Here is a 21,434-nt window from a genome sequence, read left to right on the forward strand (position 1 = left end):
GGCTGAGTGGTTAAGTTTGTGTGCTCTGCTTCGGCAGCCCAGGGTTTCACCGGTTCAGATCCCAGGTGTGGACATGGCACGGCTCATCAGGCCAAGCTGAGGCAGTGTCCCACATGCCACAACTAGAAGGGCCCACAACTAAAATATACAACTATGTACTGGGGGGATTTGGGGAGAAGCAGCAAAAGACTGGCAACAGTTGTTAGCTCAGGGGCCAATCTTTAAAAAAAAAAAATTCTCCCATAGTTTGCCATCAGTCTCAGAATAAAATCCACAGTCCTGCTGTGGGCTCTAAGGTACTAGGTGATCTGCGTCCTCCCCCCACCTCTCATCTCTGACTGTTGTCTCGCTTAGAACCTCCGCTCCAGTCTCACTGGCTCCTTGACCATTCTGGTCCACATCTGCTGTTCCCTCTGTCTGGGATTCTCTTCCGTAGATATCTCATGGCTCCCTTCCTAACTTCAATCAGATCTCAGCCCAAAGTTCACCCTAGTCACTCTTTTATTGGTTCATCCCAAATAACAGGCACTGTTTTATAAAGGTGCCGAACATACACAAAACAAAGGCCTCTGCTCCTGTGAAGAGGACAGTACTTTCCACTGCAGCAGAGATAACAACAAAATAAACGTAAGACTTCAAGTAGCCCCGAGTGCTATGAAGAAAACAAAAGCAAGAGAAAAAGCCAGACAAAGGGGGACTCTACATTTGACACGGTGCTCAGGGAAGGCTTTCGCATAAGATCATTTGGTTTTGCTCCACTGCTAACCAATTGTGTAGTGAGACGGGTGAGATTCTCAACCTCGCCTGTTTCCTGGTCTGTAAAAGTAGCTGAAGACTCGGTGGGATGATGTAAGTGGCAGGGTTGGTAAATCTGAACTCCCTGTGGAAATGTGAGTGACTTCCGAGTCCTGTGCAGGAAGGAGAGAACCAGGAGAGCAGCCGTGGGCTGAGATCCGAGTTCCAGCTGGCAGCGACCTCCACCTGGCACTAGGGAAGACGGCTCTGGCTGCTGCAGAGGCTTCCAGGAGAGCCCGGGACGGAAGCGGAGAAGGAGGGCTTCCTCGTGGCAGAGCCGGAGATCCGGACCGTCTCAAAGCCGGGGCAAAGACCAGCTCCGAGGCCACCAAGTTACCCCGGGCTAGAGTCCTAGCCAGAAACCCGGGTCACGTTTCTATGCCCCGGGGAACAAGCCAATCACGTCTCTAGGCGCACCAATCGGCGCACGCTTACGGCGGAAACGAGCCGCCCTGGCCAGTGACAGAGGCCGTACGGCGGAAGCGCAGAGATGCTCTCCTGGGAAGATGGCAGCCTCGGTCTGGCCAAAGTTGATTGGCAGGTTCTGTGACCAGAAGGTGAGCATCATAGCACGAGCGGCCGTTCGGAGGCAGAAGCGAGCTCAGGGAGGGTCGGCCGCACAGAGGTCCCTGGGGAGCAGGAGGCGGAAAGGGCGGCTCCGGAGGCGGCCGCGGCGGCAGGCGGGGTCTGGCCGGAGAGAGGAGGCGGGAGTCCCGGGGCGCCCGGAAGGGGCGGGGCCTGTGGGGCCGGGCTCTGGAGATCGGGAGCCCGGCCTGGAGACGGGTCCCGGGTTGGGAGCCGCGAGGGGCAGGGTTTGCGGGGTGGGCGTGACCATCGAGGTGGGGCTTGGGGGCGGGACCTAAAGGGACCTGGGGCAGAGCTGGGGAAGGGAGGAGTTGGGGGGCCTGGGCCTGATCTGCGGGAGCCTGATCTAGCGGGGTTCCGAGGCGGCGGCGGCATCGGTCCAGGCCCTGCCCCGCGATCTCATCTCGTTCCCTTTCGCCCCTCTCCTGCCAGCTCTAGACTCCAGGCCCTGTCCCCTGAGCTCTGCCCTCGGATGTCCCACCGTCCAGAGCCTGCATGCGCCGTGGGGCGCTCCAGGACCAGGAGCTGGTGGGTCCGGGGGCTCCTGGGCGGGGGTCCCGGGGCGCCCCTTCTCCCTCGGGACCTGTTGTCCCGGTCCTCGTCTTTCCCCCGGATCTAGTATTCAGGGCGGACCAGCGGAGCGGACCCCGGCAGCTGCTGACCCTCTATAACCCCACGGGAGCTGCGCTTCGCTTCCGAGGTGAAGGGATGGGCGCCTCATTGCTAGGGATTGGGGGGGCTGGCGGCAGGACATTGAGGAGCTGTGAGGGCTGGAAGAGTGAGACAAGCGCAGGCAGACGTCCAGCCTTGGCAGACTAAAGAGTCATGTCTAGCCCTGGGGTAGAAGGCAAGGGGGACTCTAGTGTCCCTCTAGGGGCAAGGCTTGTAGGATCTCTGAAGCAACGGTCGCTCTCTGTCTGCCTTTATCCCTCAGTCCTGTGCACAGCACCTGCCAAATACACAGTGTTTGACGCAGAAGGATATGTGAAGCCTCAGTCCTGCATTGACATGTGAGTTGGGAGAGTGGGGAGGCAGAGGGAAGCCAGGGGTCGCTGCCACCCTTCTCTGAATTATCCTGCCGTGGTCTTAGGTGTGAGACCTAATCCTCTTCAACCTGTTTTCCCCACCCTCTGTCTGTGTCCCTAAGGGAAAGGCTCCTGGGAAGGTGGGGCCTGGATCCACTTGGATCACTGCCTCTCACTCCCTTCCTCTCAATGGGCCTCTCTCCTGTCTTGGGACCAGTGTGATTCGCCATGTGGCCCCCATTCCCAGCCACTATGACGTCCAGGACCGCTTCCGCATTGAGCTGTCTGAGGAGGGAGCTGAGGGCCGAGTGGTGGGGCGCAAGGACATCACCTCGGTCCTGAGAGCCCCAGCCTACCCCCTTGAGCTTCAGGCACAGCCCGACCCAACACCCCACCCAGGGCCTCCTTCCTGGACAGCACCACCCACGGCCAGACACTTTCCGGAGAGTGAGTTGGGGAATGGGAATTCTTGACTTCTGCAGGGAGGGAGGACCCAGCATTCCCCCAGAGGTGAGCTCAGCTGGAGTCGAAGAGAACTTCTGGTTCAATCTTTTGCTTTTTGGTGGAAACATTCCCAGGAGTTGAGATTTTATATCAGGTTAGAGAAAAAGCAGACTACAGTTTCCCTCGTTTCTGGCTTCTACTGAGAGGGAAAAGTTCTTCCTTAGCTCTAACTTCAGTACTTCCTATCACATGCCAGCTTAGTTCAGTTCAATAAGAAGGCTGTATTGCGCAATTATGCTGTACCAAGTTGTGTGCTGGGTATGGGGGCTAGAGGTCCCTGCCTGACAGACAGGTATACAGGAGCCAGTAATCAAAGCCCGGTGAAGACAGAAAAACAATGCTGAGGGACCAGAGGAGAGAGGGTTTCTTGTGGCCGCTGGGACAGAGGCCCCAGAGAGAAGAGGACACTTGGCAGTGTACCCGTGGAGGGCAGTAAAAAAATGGATACACCTTCCATCTTCAGCCTCCTCCCTGGAGGACCTTGGGCCGGGCAGGGGGGGCTGGAGCTTCTGACAAGCCTTGTTTCCCAGACCCCCGCCCACAACTGGCCACCAGCTCCTTCCTCCTGTTTGTGCTGACGGGCATCGTCTCTGTGGCCTTCCTGCTGCTCCCGCTCCAGGACGAACTCGGCAGCCAGCTGCCCCAAATCCTGCATGTCTCCCTGGGACAAAAGTTGGTGGCAGCCTATGTCTTGGGTGAGCACAGTAGTGGCTGGGGGGGGAGGGGTGGGGGCTGGGAGGAAGGCTAACAGAGCCCCACGGCTACACCCACAACCTTTTCTTTCTGCCTCTCCAGGCCTCCTCACCATGGTGTTCCTCCGCACCTGAGCTCGCTGCTCAACGTCCACCCCCTTCCCTGGTCAGGGACCGGACTTGCAACACCGTGCCCTCATCCCTTGCTCAATTCCTGCTCCCTTCTTCCTCCTTCCTGGCCACTCCCCCCACCCCACCCCCCTACCAGAAATACCCAGGGATTTGTATTCATTTTCCAAGTTGAATAAAATAAATTTTTAAAATTAAACTGAGAAATGTAAGGAAGGTGCCCCTTTCTTCCCACTTCTTTTCCTCCGGTTCCTCCTGCTTCCACTCCCAGGGGGCCCAGGCACCTGGGCCAGTGAAGAGGCCCAGTGAGGACTTAGAAGACTTGGCTTCTGGTCCTGCTGCTGCACCAAAAAAGCTGTGTGACCTTAAGCAAGTCATTTAATTTCTCTGAGCTTCTGTTTCTACCTCTAAAATGAGAGAATTGGGCAAGTTGATTCTTAAGATCCCCTTTAGCCCTGAAATAGGATCCAGTGCCTCAGCTAAAAAGCAGCAGACAAAAATACCACCTCATCCCACCCGCTGTAGAACTGTCTCACCATCTTGAGCCATCAGAGCCCCTTGCCAGAGCTGCCTGGTTGCCTCCAATCCCCAGAATCCTTTTTTGCCTTTTCGACCACTTCTCTGGTTTATTTTGTCTCTTCCTTTTTTTTTTTTTGAGGAAGATTAGCCCTGAGCTAACATGTGCTGCCAATCCTCCTGTTCTTGCTGAGGAAGACTGGCCCTGAGCTAACATCCATGCCCATCTTCCTCTACTTTATATGTGGGACACCTACCACAGCCTGGCTTGCCAAGCAGTGCCATGTCCGCACCCGGGATCCGAACCAGCAAACCCCGGGCCACCGAATCGGAATGTGTGCACTTAACTGCTGCACCACCAGGCCGGCCCCTGTCTCTTCCTGTAAGACTTCCACTCTTGTGGGTCAGAAACACTAAGGTCCCTGCCAAGATGAAGGAAATGGCATTGCCTGACATAACCTCAACTCAACCAGGCAGGAGAAACTAAGGCACAGGGAAAGAACAGGATCTTGAAAGGCAGGCTCCCAGCCTTCCTTCAGATGGGGGGTGGGGGCAGCCAGTGACACGGGCAGATTGTTGACTGGGGGCATAAATCAGCCAGATAATGTTGTAAAGACAGACTCGGTCTGTTAGGCTGCTAGAAGGTTATCAGTTGTTCCACCTTTACTTTGGGGGCCTTGGGACCTGCCCCACTTCCCCAGGGACTCTTGTCCCTCCCACACCCAGAGCTGGCCTCCATGGGGTGTGGCCCCCATAGTGTGCAAAGACGTGCTCTGGAGCCTTTGTCTAGGAGTGTGAGCAGGGCTCTCATCGTGGCCCAGCGAGCCCCTTGCCAAATTACATGTGTATGAGTGATAACCATTCACACTGGGCTGGCTGTGCCCAGGACCCCAAAAAGGCATTTGTAGTACCAGTCATTATGATGCTGCTGGTATGTGCTGTGAACAGGCCTTGCTGCCAGTAGGATCTGGAAAGCTTTCTGAGACAGCTTTGAAGGGACAGTATAGGGGTGGGAGGAGCTTGGGACACAGTCTTTTTTTTTAAGTAAATTCTTTAGAAAACAATACTGAGCTTGTAGCAATTGGAGTGGGTGTGTATTAGTTTCCTGTGGCTGCTGTAACAATTTATCACAAACGTAGCGGCTTAAAACAAGGCAATTTTAGTTCTCTTACAGTTCTGGGGGTCGGAGATCCATAATGAGTCTTCTGGGGCTAAAATCAAGGTGTCAGCAGGACTGTGTCCCCTCCAGAGGGACCAGGGGAGAATCTGTTTTCTTGTCTTTTCCAGGCACTAAGAGCCATGTGCATTCCTTGGCTCAGGGCCCCTTCTGCCATCTTTAAAGCCAGGGGTGGCATTAATAAATGATCATTGCTTTAAATCACTAAAAAAAAAGAAAACAGGAGTGTAACATCTTCACATCTGTCTCTGACTCTGACCCTCTCCTTGTTATCACATCTCCATTGTCTGTCTGATCCTCCTGCCTCCTTTTATAAGGGGCTTAATGATTACATTGTCCTCCTTCCCCCAATCCAGGATAATCTTCCTGTGCTAGCCCACTAGGGCTGCCACTGACTGAGTGGCTTAAACAAGAAAAATGTATTTTCTCACAATTCTGGAGGCTAGAAGTCCGAGATCAAGGTGGCAGCAGGGTTGGTTTCTCCTGAAGCCTCTCTCCTCTGCTTGTAGCTGGCCCCCTTCTCGCTGTGTCCTCACACAGTCTTTCCTCTGCACACGCACATCCCTGGGGTCTCTCTGTAGGTCCAGTTTCCTCTTATAAGGACACTGGTCAGATCGGACGCACCCTAACGGCCTCATTTTAACTGAACCACCTCTTTAAAGACCCCATCTCCAAATACAGACACATCCTGAGGGACTGGGGGCTTCAACACATGAATCTGGGGGGACACAGCTCAGCCTGTGACACACCCCATCTCAAGACCCTCCATTTAATCACATCTGCAGAACCCTTTTTGTTGTGCAAGGTAACAATCACAAATTTTGGAGATTAGGAAGTGGACATCTTTGTCCAGACCGTTATTCTGTCTGCTACACGAAGCAAAGGGACAAGGTGAAGAAGAGCTGAGAAGCCACTTTGGGAAATTTGTTCTGGACTGTATGTCACAGAAACACATAGTCCAGGAGGGTTCTGACCCTGGTTGGGTCTCCTGAGAACCCACCAAGTCAGCTCGGGGGGCTACGGAGGGGCTGGTTCCATCCTGGAACCCAGGGGCTGGGGCATCTCAAGCCATAGATGAAGAGGCCTTCACTTCCCGGTGTCCTGAGGGGCAGACTAGGACTTCTCCCACCATAGTGGGACCAAGAGGCCCAAGGAGCCTGAGAGATGAGCCCTAGGATTTATGCAGCTGCCCTCCAGCAGCTCCCACCTCACTGGACAAAGAGTGGCCAAAGGGGACCCTGGCGGGAGGGGTCCCAGGCTGGGCCAACGTAACAGGTGTGTGACCACTCAGAAGAGGGGTTAATGCTATGTAGCTGCCGTCTTGAAATTCCTAACGAATTTATGTTTTGGAAGTGCAGCTCGATGGGGCCCATGGAGCATGTGCTGGAGGTCCTGCCTCCCCTGGATGGGAGACAGCTGCCACCCTCCTTCCCCAGCAGGGAGCTGGGCTCAGGCGCAGGCACAGGGAAGGTCTGGGTCAGGGTCAGGGTCAGCCACGTGCACTATCCGTACCAAGTTGTGGGGCAGAACCCTGGGTGCCTGTGAGGATGTGCCCCAGACTATTTCCCTGTCTGAGGAATCTGGACATTAAATAGCAAATAAAAAAACACCATGACAGGTTAAGAGACTGTGGGAGAAAGGAAAAAGCTTTGTGCTTGCTTCGTCAACCAGAGGCCCTGCATTTTCATTTCGCACCAGGCCTTGCAAATTATGTAGCCCTCCCTGGTTCCAGGAGAAGGTGCAGAGCCAGCCCCCCACCCCATGGTGGTCATTGGAGAAGGGCCTCCTTATTTCCTTAGGCGGTTCCCTTAGTTCCTCAGGTACAAGAACAGCTCAGTTCTCCCCATGGAGTCAGCATTCCCGCTCGCAACCTCTCTGGCCCCTTCTGCCCAACACTTCCCTAGGTCTCAAGGGAAGAATGATTGGGTGGGGGGAGGGGCAGGAAGGAGCATAAATGTGCTTATGAACAAGGATGTCACTAGGTGGTTTATTGAAGTCCAAACCCCAGCTCGTCCCACCACAGACCACGTGTTGGCCATAAGGCTCTAGTCCCAGCCATCTTCCCCACTAGGAGGGCTGGCCAGGTCCCAGGGCCCAGGAAACATTCCAGAGTGGTCTCTAGGTGTGGGGGACCCTGCTCCTGAAGGCAAAGGGACTGTGACAGACGGAGAGGATGTTGCTCCTTGATTAGCTGATAGGATGAACGTCCCATTGAGGAAGGCACCGCTCACCTACTCCTACAGTTCAGGACCAGGGGTATGTGGGTGTCTGCGCTGGAGTCAGGCCCCCTAAGAGACAGGAAGGGCTCATGAGAAACCCGTCAGCAATGAGAGGTGGTGCAGGGGCACCTCGGTCACCCAGAAATCGCCCAGGCAGGGAGAGCAGGAGCTGTCGGCAGGGGGCAGGGACAGGTGGGGGCCCCGGGGCAGGTGGGGGCCCCGGAGGGCCTCAGAAATTGTTATCGATGTTCCAGACGTCCCCACTAAGCGCGTTGGCTGCCCCCTGCAGCGTCCAGGTGAGCAGGGCCAGCTGACGTCGGAAGCGGCTCTCCTGGAAGCCCAGGCCGGGCGCCACCCCGGAGGAGGCGGCCCCAGGGGCCCCGGAGCCGGAGCGCAGCAGCCGCACGTGGTCGAGCAGGGCGCCCAGCGTGTGGTCTCCGCGGCCCAGGAAGATGTGGCGGAACGGGGAGTCGGCCGGCGACACGTACTGGGACAGGAAGTAGAACTCCACCTGCGCCGAGATGGGGATCGGGTCGGGGTGGAGGCTCCGTCCGGGAGCGAAGGCCCGAACAGTAATTCGTAGCCAAGCGCTTAAGAAATACTGTCGTGCAGCTTCTTTAAGTCCCGCCTCCATCTGGCCACCCAATCAGGAATGGCCATTCTGTGACGTCACCAACAGCCGAGTAGGCTGAGTCCTCCAGCTGTGTTCGGTTCCATCCTTTTCTTCTATCCTTTGAGCCTCCAACCTGCATCTAGGTCTCCCCCGTCTGCCTTTCTCCCCCATTCACTTCCCTGCCCAAAACCCCAGAGAACGGTCTGCCCTCCTGCTGTTCCTCGCCTCCTGACCCCCGGTCATTCCACCCCGCCTCTGCCAATGTCCACAGCCCAGAGTCAAGGGTCAAGGGGACAGGCCAGTCCTAATGAAGCGCCTGCCTCTGCAGCCTCATCCTCTGACTCAGATGCGGTTGTATTTCCCGAGATGGCCTCGCTCCTAGCCGGGTTCTCCTCCCACCTTTCCGCCAGCCTTTCTGGTTCCTTCTGCTCCCATCTGTGGGCAGGCCCAAGGTTCCACCTCCACCTCGGCTCTTCCCTTTCCCGACAATCAGTGGTTTTCGACCCTGACGGCATATTAGAATCACTCGGGGAAGGTTTTTATTTTACCATTGCCTGGGGGCCCCTCCAGCAAAATCAGAGTCTCTGGGGGTGGTCTCACACCTCTCATCTTTTTTACACCTCCATCATTCATTCAAAGAGCTCGGCCACGCCCCTGGCTCCAACCAGGACCTCTGCGGGGTCAGTTGCTGTCTACTCATCATATCATCCACTGGAATCCTGCCCTCTAGCCTCCTGGACCGCCCCACTGGGGTAAGGGGCACCTGGACACAGCCTCACACACATTGGCACCAACTTCCTCCAAAACCTGGCCTGGTGAGCACCCACATTCCTTTGGAAACGCCGCGATCTTCCCCATGTGCCAGGCTCTCAGCCTCGGAGGTGAGTGAGAGTAGGGTGAGCCCACGCTTTGGGGTCAGATTGCCTGGTTTCCAATTTAGTCTCTGCCACTTACTCTGTGATCTTGGATAAATGACTTAGCCTCTCTGAGCCTCAGCTTCTGTGTACAACACTAGCAACCTCACAGGATTTGGAGCAGTCAGTGAAGCAAAACCCTAGCACACGGTAGCCCTCGATAAATGGCAGCTGCTAGAATTATTCTCCTCCTCTTTCCTCAACACCCAGTCTGTCCATTTTCCCCTCCAAATGTCTCACATCAGTCGGGTCCCCTCACCCACAGTGGCATTTGCTTCCATCGGCCACCCTCACCCAAAGCTCAGCCGTCCCTAACTTCATTCCTTTTCCAGGCCATTTTCACTCTGGCCAGATTCTTCTTAAAACTCCACTTAGCCCACATCATCTCCCTGCTCAAAAACCTTCCTGATTTCCTTGATGCCCAGACCCTAAAAACCCAAACTTCTTATCCCGGCATTCAAGGCTCCCCATACGTGATCCCTAACCACTCTTGGGTGTTCCTTTCCCCTCTGCTTCTCCACAGGACTTCTGTCCAGACTCTGCTGGTCCACACCCTTCTCTCAAGGACAGCCAGGCCTATTTCACTGCCACACCCTTATTCGGGGTCTCTCCACTCTGAAATGTCTTTTCTTTGCACCAACCCAAGTTCTGTGCACGCTTCAAGACCCATATCCCAGTCTAAAGCAGGGGTTAGCGAACTTTTCTGCAAAGAGCCAAATAGTAAATACTTTAGGCTTTGCAGCCCATTCTGGTTCTGTTGCAACTGCGCAACTTTGCTGCTGTAGCAGGAAAGCAGCCATAGACAATATGAAAACCGATGAGCATGGCCATCCTGCAATAAAACCTTATTTACAAATACAGAAGGCAGGCCAAATTTGACCATAGTTTACCAACCCCCGGTCTAGAGCCACAAAGGTCCCTGGGTCTGGCCCAGCCCAGTGTTTCAGGTTCTGAAGTCCTGAGTCTGTTACTCTCCAGCCCTGAGTCTGAATCACATTCCTTACACACAGGAGTCCCTCTTCCCTTGGGAGGCGTGTGGCAACTTCAGGGGTGGGGTGAGGGGGGTGTCTCTGTGTTCCTGGAGTCTGGCACAGCAGGGATTAAAGCAAGATCTGTGGATGAAAATGAACCAGCCCCAATGTCTTGTCTCACCACAGGGTGACACATATCGGTGGAGGGGACAAAGGGAAGGCGAGGAGAGGTCAGGAAGCTGGGGAGGAGCAAGAGGATCCTGAGGAGAGAGGAGAAAGAGAGAGATGAGGAGAAAGGAGTGAGGAGGAAAGAGCAAGAGGGATGGGTTTGTGAACAGAAGGGAGGAATGAGTGACGCCAAGGGAATCAGGCAAGGAAACAACAGGAAAAAGCCAGGAGGAGAAAGAACACGAACCTGCAAGGGGCAGACATGTTGTCCGCAAACGGCCGGCGAGTGCAGACCCTATGAGTTCCCTGTTCACCCCGCACTCACTAAGGATGGTCCTGCTTACAATTCTGCCCTACAGACTTTTTCCCACGCCCACAGTCCCTACCCCTCCATTTCCCAAGATCAAAGGGTTGCCGGGTTCAGTTCTTGGAGTGAGGAAATGGAAGGAAGAGGGTTGGAGCTGGAGAATGGGTGCGGCTGCAAAGTATTCAAAGCTAAACTGGCGAGAGAATAAGCTCTTGTATAACTTTCACATGACACCTCCTCCAGGCAGTCTTTCTAGATTTCACCCATCTTATTACCAGAAGGAAGAGAGCTCTCCACGCCCTGGATTTCTTAAGCCTTTTGCACTTTCCGGGAAGTAACCTTGTGCCTCTTGTACTGTGGACTATTATGGACAAGCTTTTTCTCTCTAGAGGGGTGGGGAGGCAGTGGGGGCCTGTTTGTGTGAGTGTGGCGGGGAGGTGGGGGCAGGGCGGGGAGGGGGGGTAGGGTTGTCCCAGTTCTGCCACGCGTTGGCCCAGTGACTGTGGCCAAGGGGCTGGCCCTCCCTGTCTATTTCATCACTTTGCGGAGGCTGCCTCGGTGGTCGCTCCAGCCTGCTGGGTCTGTGAGCACTGCCCGTCCAGCGCCCCGAGGAGGCAGAGGGGACGCGACCGCACGGCGCTCGGGGCAGGTTAGAGGGTCCCTGGGTCGTGGAGGAGGGCGGGGCAGCGCGGGCGGCGGGGCGGGGCCGGGGGCGCGGCAGTGGGCGGGGCCTCACCCGCATCATGCGCACGTTGTACATGCGCATCAGCCTCTCGTCGCTCTCCTCCGAGCTGTAGATCTCCTTCCGCAGCTTCTCGGCCGCCCGGATGTAGTCCCCCCGCGCTGAGTACACCCACTGCAGGGTCAGCCCGCGAGCCTGAGGGCGGAGGCGCAGGCTGGGGCCGGCGGCAGGGGCCAGGACCCTGGCCTAGGATGGGGGTCCGGGCTGGGGTTGGGACCCCCAGGCCTGGCAGGAGTGGAGAGGTATGGGGGACAGGATGCTGGTGTGGATCGAAGGGCGAGGGAAGAAGACTTGGGCTGTTGGGAGGTACCAGCAGGGTCCTAGGGACTTCAGTGACTGGGGCAGGAGGAAAGGGGCCAGACTGGAGAGGGGACTTAGACCCCAAGGATTGGGAGAAAGAGGGACCAGACCCCACGCCTGGGCAGCACTAAGGGGATATAGCGCCCCCCACCCCCAGAAGCCGGGAGCAGGGTTGGCATCCTGGACCTTGAGGTCCCCAGAGAACTCGTTGAGGCTGCCGATGTGCCTGAGGACCACGTCCCCATAGCCGCCGAAGTCCAGGGGCAGCAGGTGATCGTGGCTGAGCCGGATGAGGAGCTGGCCAGCGAGCTGGGCCACAGCCTGGGCCACGGCGGGCAGGCGGCCCCGCAGCACCTTGTGCAGGTTCTCATACGTGTCGTCCTTCGTGTGCAGGAACGGGTACGGGGTGCCATCCTGCCGGGACAGGGCGCGGGCTGGCGCAGGGGCAGGGTGCAGAGAGGCTGAGGGACCGCTGCTCGGGGGCAGGGCCAGGAAGTCTCACCTCCATGAAGGAGAACTCGACGGCAGGGACCCCCGCAAAGGCCGTGAAGGAATAGGCACTGCTGTCCATGGGCAGCGGCCGGATCCTGGGGGTGGGCAGGTTGGAATGCTCTGTGGGTTCACGCTCCCGGGCTACCCACACACACACCTGGCTTTCTCCCTTTCCCCCTCATCTCAACTTACACCTCAGCATCCCAGCTGCGATTGTTGAACACCACCTGCTCGTAGAGGGTCTGCCCGCTGCGGTTAGGAGAGTCCACCTGGGGACAGGGGTGGGGGGATGGGTCAGGCTCTGTCCGCCACCAGTCTCCCTCCTCCCCTGCTCCTGGCTGGGCTCTTGCCTGCTTCAGGATGCTCTCGATGAGGCTGATCAGAAGGGGGCTGGTCTTGGCATGGAACTTGTCATCCCCTGCAGAGAGGGAGAGGGAAGGATGCTAGGCTCAAGGCTTGGCCCCAAGGGCAGGGGTGCACCTGAGGGGGCCCAGGTGGTGGCACTGCCCCCGCTCACCCAGCACTGCGTTGTCCAGGCTCACATAGACTACCGCTTTGAGGTGCAGCACGCTGAGGTAGCCCTGTGGGTGATGGGTGTGGAGTATGAACCCCCCCCCCCAGCTCTTCCCACTGCCTGGCTGCCTCCCCAGGACCCCACGTTACCTCTAGCCACTCCGTGGAGCCCACACTCCCAAAGTCACCTCCGTCCCAGCTGATGAAGAGAAGACTTCTGCGGGGGCGGAAGCCTGGGGAGGGGGGGAGGGAGGATGGGCTCCACTGGGGGCCAAGCAAAGACCCCCTCTTTGTCTTCCTCTGTCCTGGGCCCCTGGGATCTCCTTCCCTCTCATCAAGCCCCCATGGCAGCCCATCTCTCCTGGGTCTGCCCCAACTCAACTGTAACGGCGATGGAGATTGCTTACATATGGAATCTGCCGCTTAACCTTCACTCAGACCACGGAGTAGTAATACCTTCATATTTAGATGAGGAAATGGACATGCAGTGATGCTAGGGCCACGCAGATAGGACATGAGTGACCCGGTTTGGAGCCCAGGTCTGAGTGGCCACCCTCCAGCCTGTGCTCCTAACTGTCCCTCTGCCCCATCCTGCCTCCGCCCAGCCCGGGCCCAGGCCCTGGCCTTACCATTGCTCACCATGGAGGAAAAGGTCCGCACCAGCTCCAGCAGTATGGCGGTCCCCACGGCGGACTTGGCCGCTCCTGGGCCCCATGCGTCCCTCTGGGCCCCGATGACAACATAGTGATCTGGGAGAGGGGATGTTTGGGGTCCACCTCTTACATGGGCAGAACCCAGAGGCTTCTCTCCGCACCCCCACTCTGGGAGGGTGGGTGCTCCCAGGGCCTCACCACCATTTCTCCAGGCCTCCCGCTTCTCCAGTCTCCATCTCTCAGCCCCTCACAGCCCTGCCATCCCTGCTGTCCCTAAAAGGAGCGCCCCTCCTCCCCTTGGCCCTCCCTGGCTGGCCTGCTCCTTCATCGGGGTGCCAGGGGCCATTCTAGACTCCAGAACCTTCCCGGTTGGCCATGTCCTGCTGTTTCCCGGGTCCAGATAGGCTTTCCTCTTTTAAATCCCTAACCCTTGCCCCTCCACACTCCCGCCGCCAGCATCCTCATCTGAGCCTCATCACAGGTCTCTCTGTGCCTCTCCCTCAGTGCTTACAGGTACCACACTCCTCTTCCCAAATAGCTGCTGTCAAGACCCTACTCTTCGGCTCAAGAGCCCACTGTGATTCCCATGGCTGTCCACATCTAGTTCACTTGAAAGGCTTGGCTATGGAATCTGACCTCCCTTCCATGCTGTAACATCACCCAACTGATGCTTGCTCACCCCTAGTGCTGGGGAGCTCACTACCGTGCAGAAGTGCCCATTCTGTCTCTGGACAGGTTTGACCATGAGGTCTCCTCACAGCCACTCCCTTCGGTCCCAGTCCAGCCTCAACTTGCTGGCCTCCCTCCCTCCCTGCTGACCTCTGCCACACCCTCCACTTCAGTCAAAGCTGCCTCCCTGCCCTGAGCACCACACCTGCCCAGTCTCCTGGGTCTCCCCCTCCAGCCCCGCCTCCAGCCAGGGTGGGTTATGAGCAGTTCCCCTCCTGCAGGCTGTAGGCGATGCTGGGCAAGTGAGCACACCTGGCTCAGAGCGGCCCTCGATGCAGCCAAAGATGTTGCTGATGGGGGTGGAGGCCCTGTGGTTGTTGACCCCCAGATGCAGGCCTGGCCCAGGGCCCAGGTGATAAGGGGAGACTGGGAGGCTCCCCTGCCATTCTTGGGGGACCACAGGACCTTCAAGCCTCCTGGAGAGTGGTAGAGCAGAAAGGGTTGGAAGCGGCAGAGACGCGAGGCTAGAGAAGAGCTCAAAACCCCCTCTTCACTCTTTCTCTCCCTCCCATCCTCTGGCTCCAGCTGTCTGCCTCTGCACTCTGCCTGCGGCCTTGGACAGTTGTGCAGGTTGTGTCCTGCTCAAGGGTGCCCAGTGGAGATGGGTGTGACATCCAACTGGAGCTCCACTCACCAAACAGTGGGCCCTGGCAAGAGGCCGTGCCCACCCAGAGGAGCCACATTTTCTAACTCACCGAAAGGCATCTTACGGGGCCGGCTGCAGCCTACCTCCCCCTGCCTCCTCCTCCCCTGGTCCCCACATGCCCCTCACCTCAGCAGGAGGGTGGCAATGTCTGCACTGATGGGCTGGGCTGGGATGCTAGGGAGGCCCGAGGACTGCACTGGAGGGAACTGGGTTTGATTGAAGGAAGGGAAGCCAGGTGTGTAGGGGTCCCCAGTTCCCAGGTGCACCTGTGGAGAGAGGGGTGCCCACGTGGAAACGGCGAGCGGGGCTCCCAGGAATAGTGTGCCAGCCTCATCCTGGGCGAGGAGGTGCGGCCATGGCACCCCAGGAAGGCACTACTGGCTACCCCCAGACTCACGTGTCCAAACACAGCTCGGTGGCTGGACAGGGGGAGCTTGTGTGGGTCCTGGGAGAAGTCTGCTGGGTCGGGGTATATGAGCACGCCTCGGGCCCCAAAGTCCTGGGCACTGGCCACCTGGGGAAGGGAGGCAGCTAAAGGACTCCTTCTCCCAGAGAAAACCGATTTAGAAGGGCAGGAGAAACAGTGAAATGGCATGGCCTTTGATCTGCAATTGTGGAGCCGCAGAGAGGCTACAGGCACCGCCTGGCCCTCATCTTCCGCCCTCCGGCAGCGCCTCGCCAGCCCTCAGCCTCCACTGTGCCCCACATTCCCCAAGGTCTCTGATCCCCACCCAAACCTCCTGACTGTTTCCCACCCACATTTGCTTACGACCCACTTAGTTCTTTCTTTTCTCCCTCTGACAGCCTCCTAGCCACTTCCTGTTTGCCGCTATCCGATCTCCGGCTTCCCCAGCTCCCACCCTCCCCGCCGCGCTCCATCTCCCCCCAGCCCAGGGACCCTCACCTTCTGGGCAAAGCTGATCACCCCCAAGCGCACCAGCAGGAGGCGCCCCGCTGGCTCCACGCCCCTGGCCCGCAGGTCCTGCAGGTCCTCCGGCCGCCCGTAGTGGGCGTACACCAGCTCTCCCTGGGGATCGGGAGGACAGTGAGGCGCGCTCCCAGCGTCCCTCCTGCGCCGTCCGGGGAAGGGCGCGCGCTGCCCCGTCTTGGGGCCGGGGCGGGGCCACTCACCGTGGCGTTGCCCGTGGCGCTGTAGGGACAGTAGACGTCGGGGTCCTCCAGCGGCAGCTGCTCCCCCGGCCCTCCGGTCGCATCCACCCAGTGCAGGGTGTTGGGGTGAGCCCTGAGGACCGGGGATGGTGAGCGCCCCCTCCCCGCGTGCCCCACTGCCGCGCCCCCGCCCCGCCCCGCACTCACGGGTCCGGGAACTGCAGCCCCACGTAGTGCGTGTCTGTCCACACGTGGTCCAGCTTCTGGCTGGAGAGCGCCACGCGGATGTCCTGAGACAGGGCGGCCATCCCAGCCGAGCCGGCTACCCTTTTCCGAAGGCTGATTTGCCTGAGCGGGGAGAGCTGGGATTGGGGTGCGGAAGGGGAGAGGGGCTAGGACTTCTGGGCGCCTGGAGGAGAGGGAGGGAGGGGGGAAGGATGCCCTGGGTGCTGCGGGGCTCCCAAGTCTCTCGCTGACCATGCCATCGCCACCCACCCCATCACTACCAGGGGTGTGCCCGCGGGCTCCAGGGCCTCCTTCTGGTTAAACCTTAGCTTCTGATAGCTAGGGTCCTGTCCACCATCCCTTAGGTTCTTCCTGGCTCAGGCCAAACTCACGGATCTAGCCACCGTCCCCTCCACACATACACACACTGGCCTGTGCTTTGCCCCAGACACGAAAACACTTTTCTTTCAAAGGGCTATCTGGGCAGAGGTGGCGGACCCTCCATCTCCCCCATCTCCACCTGGGCCCCATGGAGACACCTTACACCAAGAATCCCCGTGGAATCTGGGGCCACTTGTCTCGGTGGAGACTTCATCCTGGCTTCTTCCATAATCACCACTAACTAGCAAGCCTGTTGTCACTTGAACTCTCCCTTTTCTTCCATGTCACCTCTGCCAGGCTGCCTCTGCCTGGCCTGCCTGTAGACCAACTCCACCTGTGCCCTTTCCGTGTCAAACAAACTTCTCCCTCCCCAGCATCCTCACTGACTATCCCTTCTGCCTTTGGCCTTGGCAGAAACCCAGCTGTCCCTTAGAGGCCCAGTCTCCCAGGGGACTCTTGAAGAAGGCAGCTCAGGTTCTCATCCTCCCCAGGCTTGGAGTGGAGGCATGTTCCTGGCTCTGTTGTTCAAATTTCTGACCATTTCTCCTCCAGTAACACTCTTCAGTGCCGTCGGGCAGCAGTCTCACCCTCTGTCCCTCCTCACTGCTATCTTCTAGCCAATTGGTCCCTTATCTGCTTTCTTTGAGGATCTGGCATCTGGCTTATCATTTTGTTCCCCCTACTGAGGTCCACTAAGCTTCTGCACCACTTCAAAATCCACGTGGATGGTGCACCTTAGTCTCAGCCACCCTCCTCTTGGCTCTCTCGGGGACTATTGCGATCCATGGTCCTAGGGGTTTTCTCAGCACCCTTCCTGTCCCCCTTCTCCCCATCCCGTCCCCATCAAGGAGCTCAAGTGTTCATTTGGAACTGCCCCTATCAACGCAGCCATAAAATAATAGGTGATACACAAACTAGAGGACACACTGCAATATAGACAGACCTTGAAAACAGTGTTAAAAAACTTTATCTAAATTAAAAACACACACTAGAGACAGCTATATCTGAATAGTGGGTCTGGAGTGATTTTTTCTTTACATTCTTCTTTGTATTTTTCCATGTTGCTTAAATTTTAAGATAATGAACATATAGCATTTTACACAAACAGTGTTTTGAAAAATCTACATATGCACATGAAACGTTACATAGATGACGAAGGCACATGCGTATTTAGAGGCATGCAGCAAACACACTAGCTGAGGTTCTCTCTCTTTCCTCTTAGAACAAAATCCAGAACAGTTCATGTAGCCAGTAAGACCCTTTAAGGCCTGAGCCAGCTCCACCTCGACAGCCACATGGACCTTCCTTCACTTCCTCCAAGAGGCCACCATCTTCCCGCTTCAGACCCTTTGTACCTGCTGTTCTCTGGCCTGAAGTGCTTTTCCACTTTCTCTTTGCCTGGCGAACGACTCACCCCCTCAGGTCTCCGCTTGTCACTTTCTCAAGGGAGCTTTCCCTGACCCCAAACTAAATCAGCTCCCCTGGCTATAGTCATTCGTCACATCCTGTACTTTTCCTTCAAAGCAAAGATCCCCGTGATAATTACGTACGTAGTCAGGATGTGATTATTAGGTTAGTACTGATTTCCTCCAATAGACCATTAGCTCCATGAGGGCGAGGTCCAGACTTTGGTTCTCTGCTATATCGCCACTACCTACTTAGCCCAGCATCTGCCACATAGTGGGTGCTCAAAAATATCTGTAGTATAATTGAATGCATGACCTCATTGGTGTCACCTCTAGTCCAGCCACCTACTTCCCTGGCCACACCCTGGATCTTATTAGCCAGAACTCCATCTCTGGAATATTTATCTTGGAAATCTTCCAGAATATTCCAGAATCCTATCTTGGAGGATTTACTGAACAGCTACTGAGTGCCAGGCACTGAGGTAGGTGTTGGAGACTCTGGGATCAATAGGACACAGTTGATCAGATCAATCTTGAAAGTTCCAGAATCCCACTCTCTGCCTAGAGCTTTTCAGGTTCTGACGCGCTCCCTCGCCCTCCTGTACCTGCTCTTCAACTGCACAGAACACTCCAGAGGGTCCAATTTCTCCAAGTCCCTCAGCTCCTCCCTGGCTTCCCTTCCTTCCCCATCCAACCTAGGGTCACACCTCACTTCATTGCTTGCTCCCTTTCTCGGTTCGCTCTTGCCTCCCTGCCCTCTGATGGCATCCACTGTGCCATACCCCACCCCTAGACCTGTCAAACCATCCACCTGCGTGGCCTGTCCCCAGACTACCAAATGTGCTCAAGAAAATAAGGAAGCCCTGCGTGTTACTGATGCCTCAGATTTAAGGTCTTTGAGCAAGGTGGATCCAGCAGTGAATCAGAAGAGGAATAATACATCTCGATCAAGTTTACGTTGACCTCAGGAAGACAACGCAATCTATTAATACAAATTGCTACATAAACATTAAAGAAGACAAATCATGTGATCATCTCAGCACATTCTGGAAAAATATTTGGAAAAAAATTCTATACCTTTCCCTCCTTTCCTGATCATTAAAACAAAAAGCCCCAGTAAGCTTGGAATAGAAGGAAACTTCCTTAATTTGCTTTTAAAAAGTTACCCAGGGTCTGCAGCAAAGTTCAGACTCAATGACGAAGTACTATAAAAACGGTCCTAGGAAAGGCAGGAAATACTCAAGGATATTTACTGCCATCATTACCTAAACTCATGTCCTCCCCAAGCAATAAGAAATGCAAAAGACAGAGAAGGTATAAGCATTGGAAAAGACGCTATGTGTCCCTCACTATAGCTTATACACTTTTCTACTTAGAAAACCCTAGAGAATCCACTGAAAAGCGATTCCTGACCTAAAAGAAGGCTATTGGTGGCCTGACCCCATCTCTGGCCCTCCCGGGCAGCTCCTTCCCAGCAGAGAAAGGCAGACCTCAGTAAGACAGACAAAACGCTGGCCTGCTGTGCTGTGCTGCGGGCCCGCACAGTCTGTGCCTGCTGGCATCCCTCATGATGTAGATGTGGGGATGGTCTGCACCCACAATGCATTTGCTTGCTTGTTTTTCGAATTCCTTAAAATGACCCTTCTCAGAACCCCTCCAGAGCTCCCCAATGCCACAGGTCAAAATCCCAGCTCCTCGATATGGCATTCAAGACTTTTCTGGGTCTCTCCTACCTCATATCTGGATGCTGGCCTCCTCTGTCCTCATTCAGACAGTCAGCGCCCTCTGCTCTTGAATGTGCCACCCTCAGAGCCTAGGCCCTCTGCAGTCTCATTTCCAGAGTCGCCCTCCCTCCCTCTCAGCTCCAAATGCCTGCATCCTTCCCAGGACCACTGAACAGAGAGGCCAGGGATGCTGGTAGAAGGACTCTGAAGGGGGACCCCGACACCAGGGTCCTGGGCGAGGAGGAAGGGAGGTGGAGTCTGAGCAGGTGACTGGTTTTGGAGGGCCGGGAAGGGGGCCAGGCTGATCCTTACTTGATGGCGTCCTCCAGAGACCCCTCCCCCAGGAGCCGCAGGAACATGGCCTGGAGGTCGCTCCAGTATAACATGCCCTGGTGGGAGTCCGGGCCCAGCTCATAGTTCATGTCCTCGTTGAGCACCAACACGTCGTCCCCGCACACCTGGCAGGACCCTCGGAAGGCCACGTAGCCCAGGAGGAAGGCTGGCGGGTGGCAAGATGGAGATTCTCCTTGCGCCCCTCTGGACCCCAGCAATCCCCCCCCCCCCAGCCCTTCACTGGGTGTGGAGGATGGTTCTCACCCACAGTGAAGATCAGCAGGGCTGTCAGGACCAGGTAGGGGGTGGCCCTTCGTCCTGCTGCCGCCCAGAGTCCAAGGTTTTGACGTCCTGGTCGAGAGCCCAGGGGCTCAGGGCCCCTCAGCTCCATGTGGCAGAAGTGGGCCTGTGGCTCGGCCCCCTCCTCCCCGTCTTCCTCTTCCTCCTCCAGACGCCCCTGCTGGGTGCCCTCCACACGCCTGTAGATGGTCTGAGAGAGTCTTGGGGACAATCTTTGCTGTGGGGAGCATGGTGGGCATGAGAGTGGGGAAAGAGGCCTTGGCGATAGGGAGGGATCAGACAATAATGGGGTCAAGTGGCTTTGGGTGCCAAATGAGCACTGGGCAGGGGAGAGAGCCCTGAGAGGCAGGCTGGAGGGGAGAGATGGAAGTGGGAAGGGGAGGGACCGGCTGTGGGGTTCGGGAGGGGGCTGAAGGACCTGAAGAGAGAGGGTCTAAGGTGTCCCCCAACCCCACTCAGTCTTACCGCTCTCTGGAGTAGACCCCAAAGCCGCTCCATGCTCACGCCCCCTCCTGAGCCGTACCGGCTGTCCCCCCCTTCCCGGCCCCAGTGATAAACCGTTTGTGGGAGCCCCCAGAGGGCCTCTTATCAGCCCTGGCAGGCAGCCTGCGCCCCGCGCAAAGGGTGGGAGCACAGCCCTGGCCTCAGTCCAGCCTTCCGGACATGGCCCCCCAGCCCAGGCCAGAGGACAAGGGGCTGTGCCCTCCCCTGCCAATCCTGCCGCGGTCCCGCTCCTGCCCCCTGCCTGCAAAACAATCAATTTTTTGACCTTGGGGCAGACTTTGGCCTCCAGGTTCCCGTCAGGGGTGGGGGAGGAGAGCTGATAGCTGGGGAGGGCGGAGACACGGATGCCCCTCCCCTCTCCCGCTTCCACCCCTCCCCGTGTCCTTGGGGGTCCTCTTCCTAAGCTCCCCATCACGAAAGGAAGCTCCCCTCTCTCATCTGGCTTGCAGGCCCCGGATGCCCAGGCCCTGTAACACACTAGCTGCTCTCCCTGTTCAGATGCCCGCCCCAGTGGGATCCTAAGCTGAAGATGCCTCAGTGTGAACTGGGGGTTTGGTCTGGCCACGTGGATGTCTGTCTCCTTGGAATCAGGCTGAAAGCGAGGTCTCAGGCTCCTGCTGGCTGCTGAGGAGGGAGGGGCATGGATAGGAGCACATGGTCAAGCAGGACCAGTGAGTGCTCCAGGATGGGACTCCTGGAGTCAGGGATCTGTCGGTCAAGGCCCTCCAGGCATGGATGGAAAGAGTCCTGGCCCAGGCGTG

The 21,434-nt window shown here is 57.0% G+C and overlaps 2 protein-coding genes across 8 annotated transcripts; one reads left to right on the forward strand and one right to left on the reverse strand.

The window, feature by feature from the left end:
• Positions 1-775: 775 nt before the first annotated feature.
• MOSPD3 (motile sperm domain containing 3) lies at positions 776-3,929 on the forward strand. Of its 5 annotated transcripts, none has more exons than XM_014853966.3 (6): positions 776-1,352; positions 1,813-2,080; positions 2,315-2,390; positions 2,623-2,852; positions 3,440-3,604; positions 3,705-3,929. In XM_014853966.3, the coding sequence occupies exons 2-6, from the start codon at positions 1,876-1,878 to the stop codon at positions 3,734-3,736; spliced, it is 708 nt and encodes a 235-aa protein (XP_014709452.2). In that variant the 5' UTR covers positions 776-1,352; positions 1,813-1,875; the 3' UTR covers positions 3,737-3,929. The 5 variants fall into 5 exon arrangements, with proteins under 5 accessions (XP_014709452.2, XP_070340442.1, XP_014709453.2 ...); XM_070484341.1 differs by lacking the exon at positions 776-1,352 and adding an exon at positions 1,512-1,634; XM_014853967.3 differs by lacking the exon at positions 776-1,352 and adding an exon at positions 1,513-1,616.
• Positions 3,930-7,383: 3,454 nt separating this feature from the next.
• Positions 7,384-20,927, reverse strand: TFR2 (transferrin receptor 2). Of its 3 annotated transcripts, none has more exons than XM_044747398.2 (18): positions 20,635-20,927; positions 20,134-20,386; positions 19,849-20,035; positions 16,008-16,148; positions 15,822-15,933; positions 15,595-15,717; positions 15,088-15,204; positions 14,817-14,956; positions 14,297-14,460; positions 13,292-13,411; positions 12,813-12,895; positions 12,667-12,730; positions 12,500-12,567; positions 12,342-12,418; positions 12,160-12,244; positions 11,844-12,071; positions 11,352-11,492; positions 7,384-8,153 (listed from the first exon to the last, which is right to left on the reverse strand). In XM_044747398.2, the coding sequence occupies exons 1-18, from the start codon at positions 20,665-20,667 to the stop codon at positions 7,872-7,874; spliced, it is 2,418 nt and encodes an 805-aa protein (XP_044603333.1). In that variant the 5' UTR covers positions 20,668-20,927; the 3' UTR covers positions 7,384-7,871. The 3 variants fall into 3 exon arrangements, with proteins under 3 accessions (XP_044603333.1, XP_044603334.1, XP_070340448.1); XM_044747399.2 differs by having other exon boundaries at positions 7,384-7,711; positions 20,635-20,893; XM_070484347.1 differs by lacking the exon at positions 7,384-8,153 and adding an exon at positions 10,140-10,281 and having other exon boundaries at positions 20,635-20,893.
• Positions 20,928-21,434: the final 507 nt, after the last annotated feature.

This window comes from Equus asinus, chromosome 14 (genome assembly GCF_041296235.1).
Source record: "Equus asinus isolate D_3611 breed Donkey chromosome 14, EquAss-T2T_v2, whole genome shotgun sequence".
Taxonomy (NCBI): domain Eukaryota; kingdom Metazoa; phylum Chordata; class Mammalia; order Perissodactyla; family Equidae; genus Equus; species Equus asinus.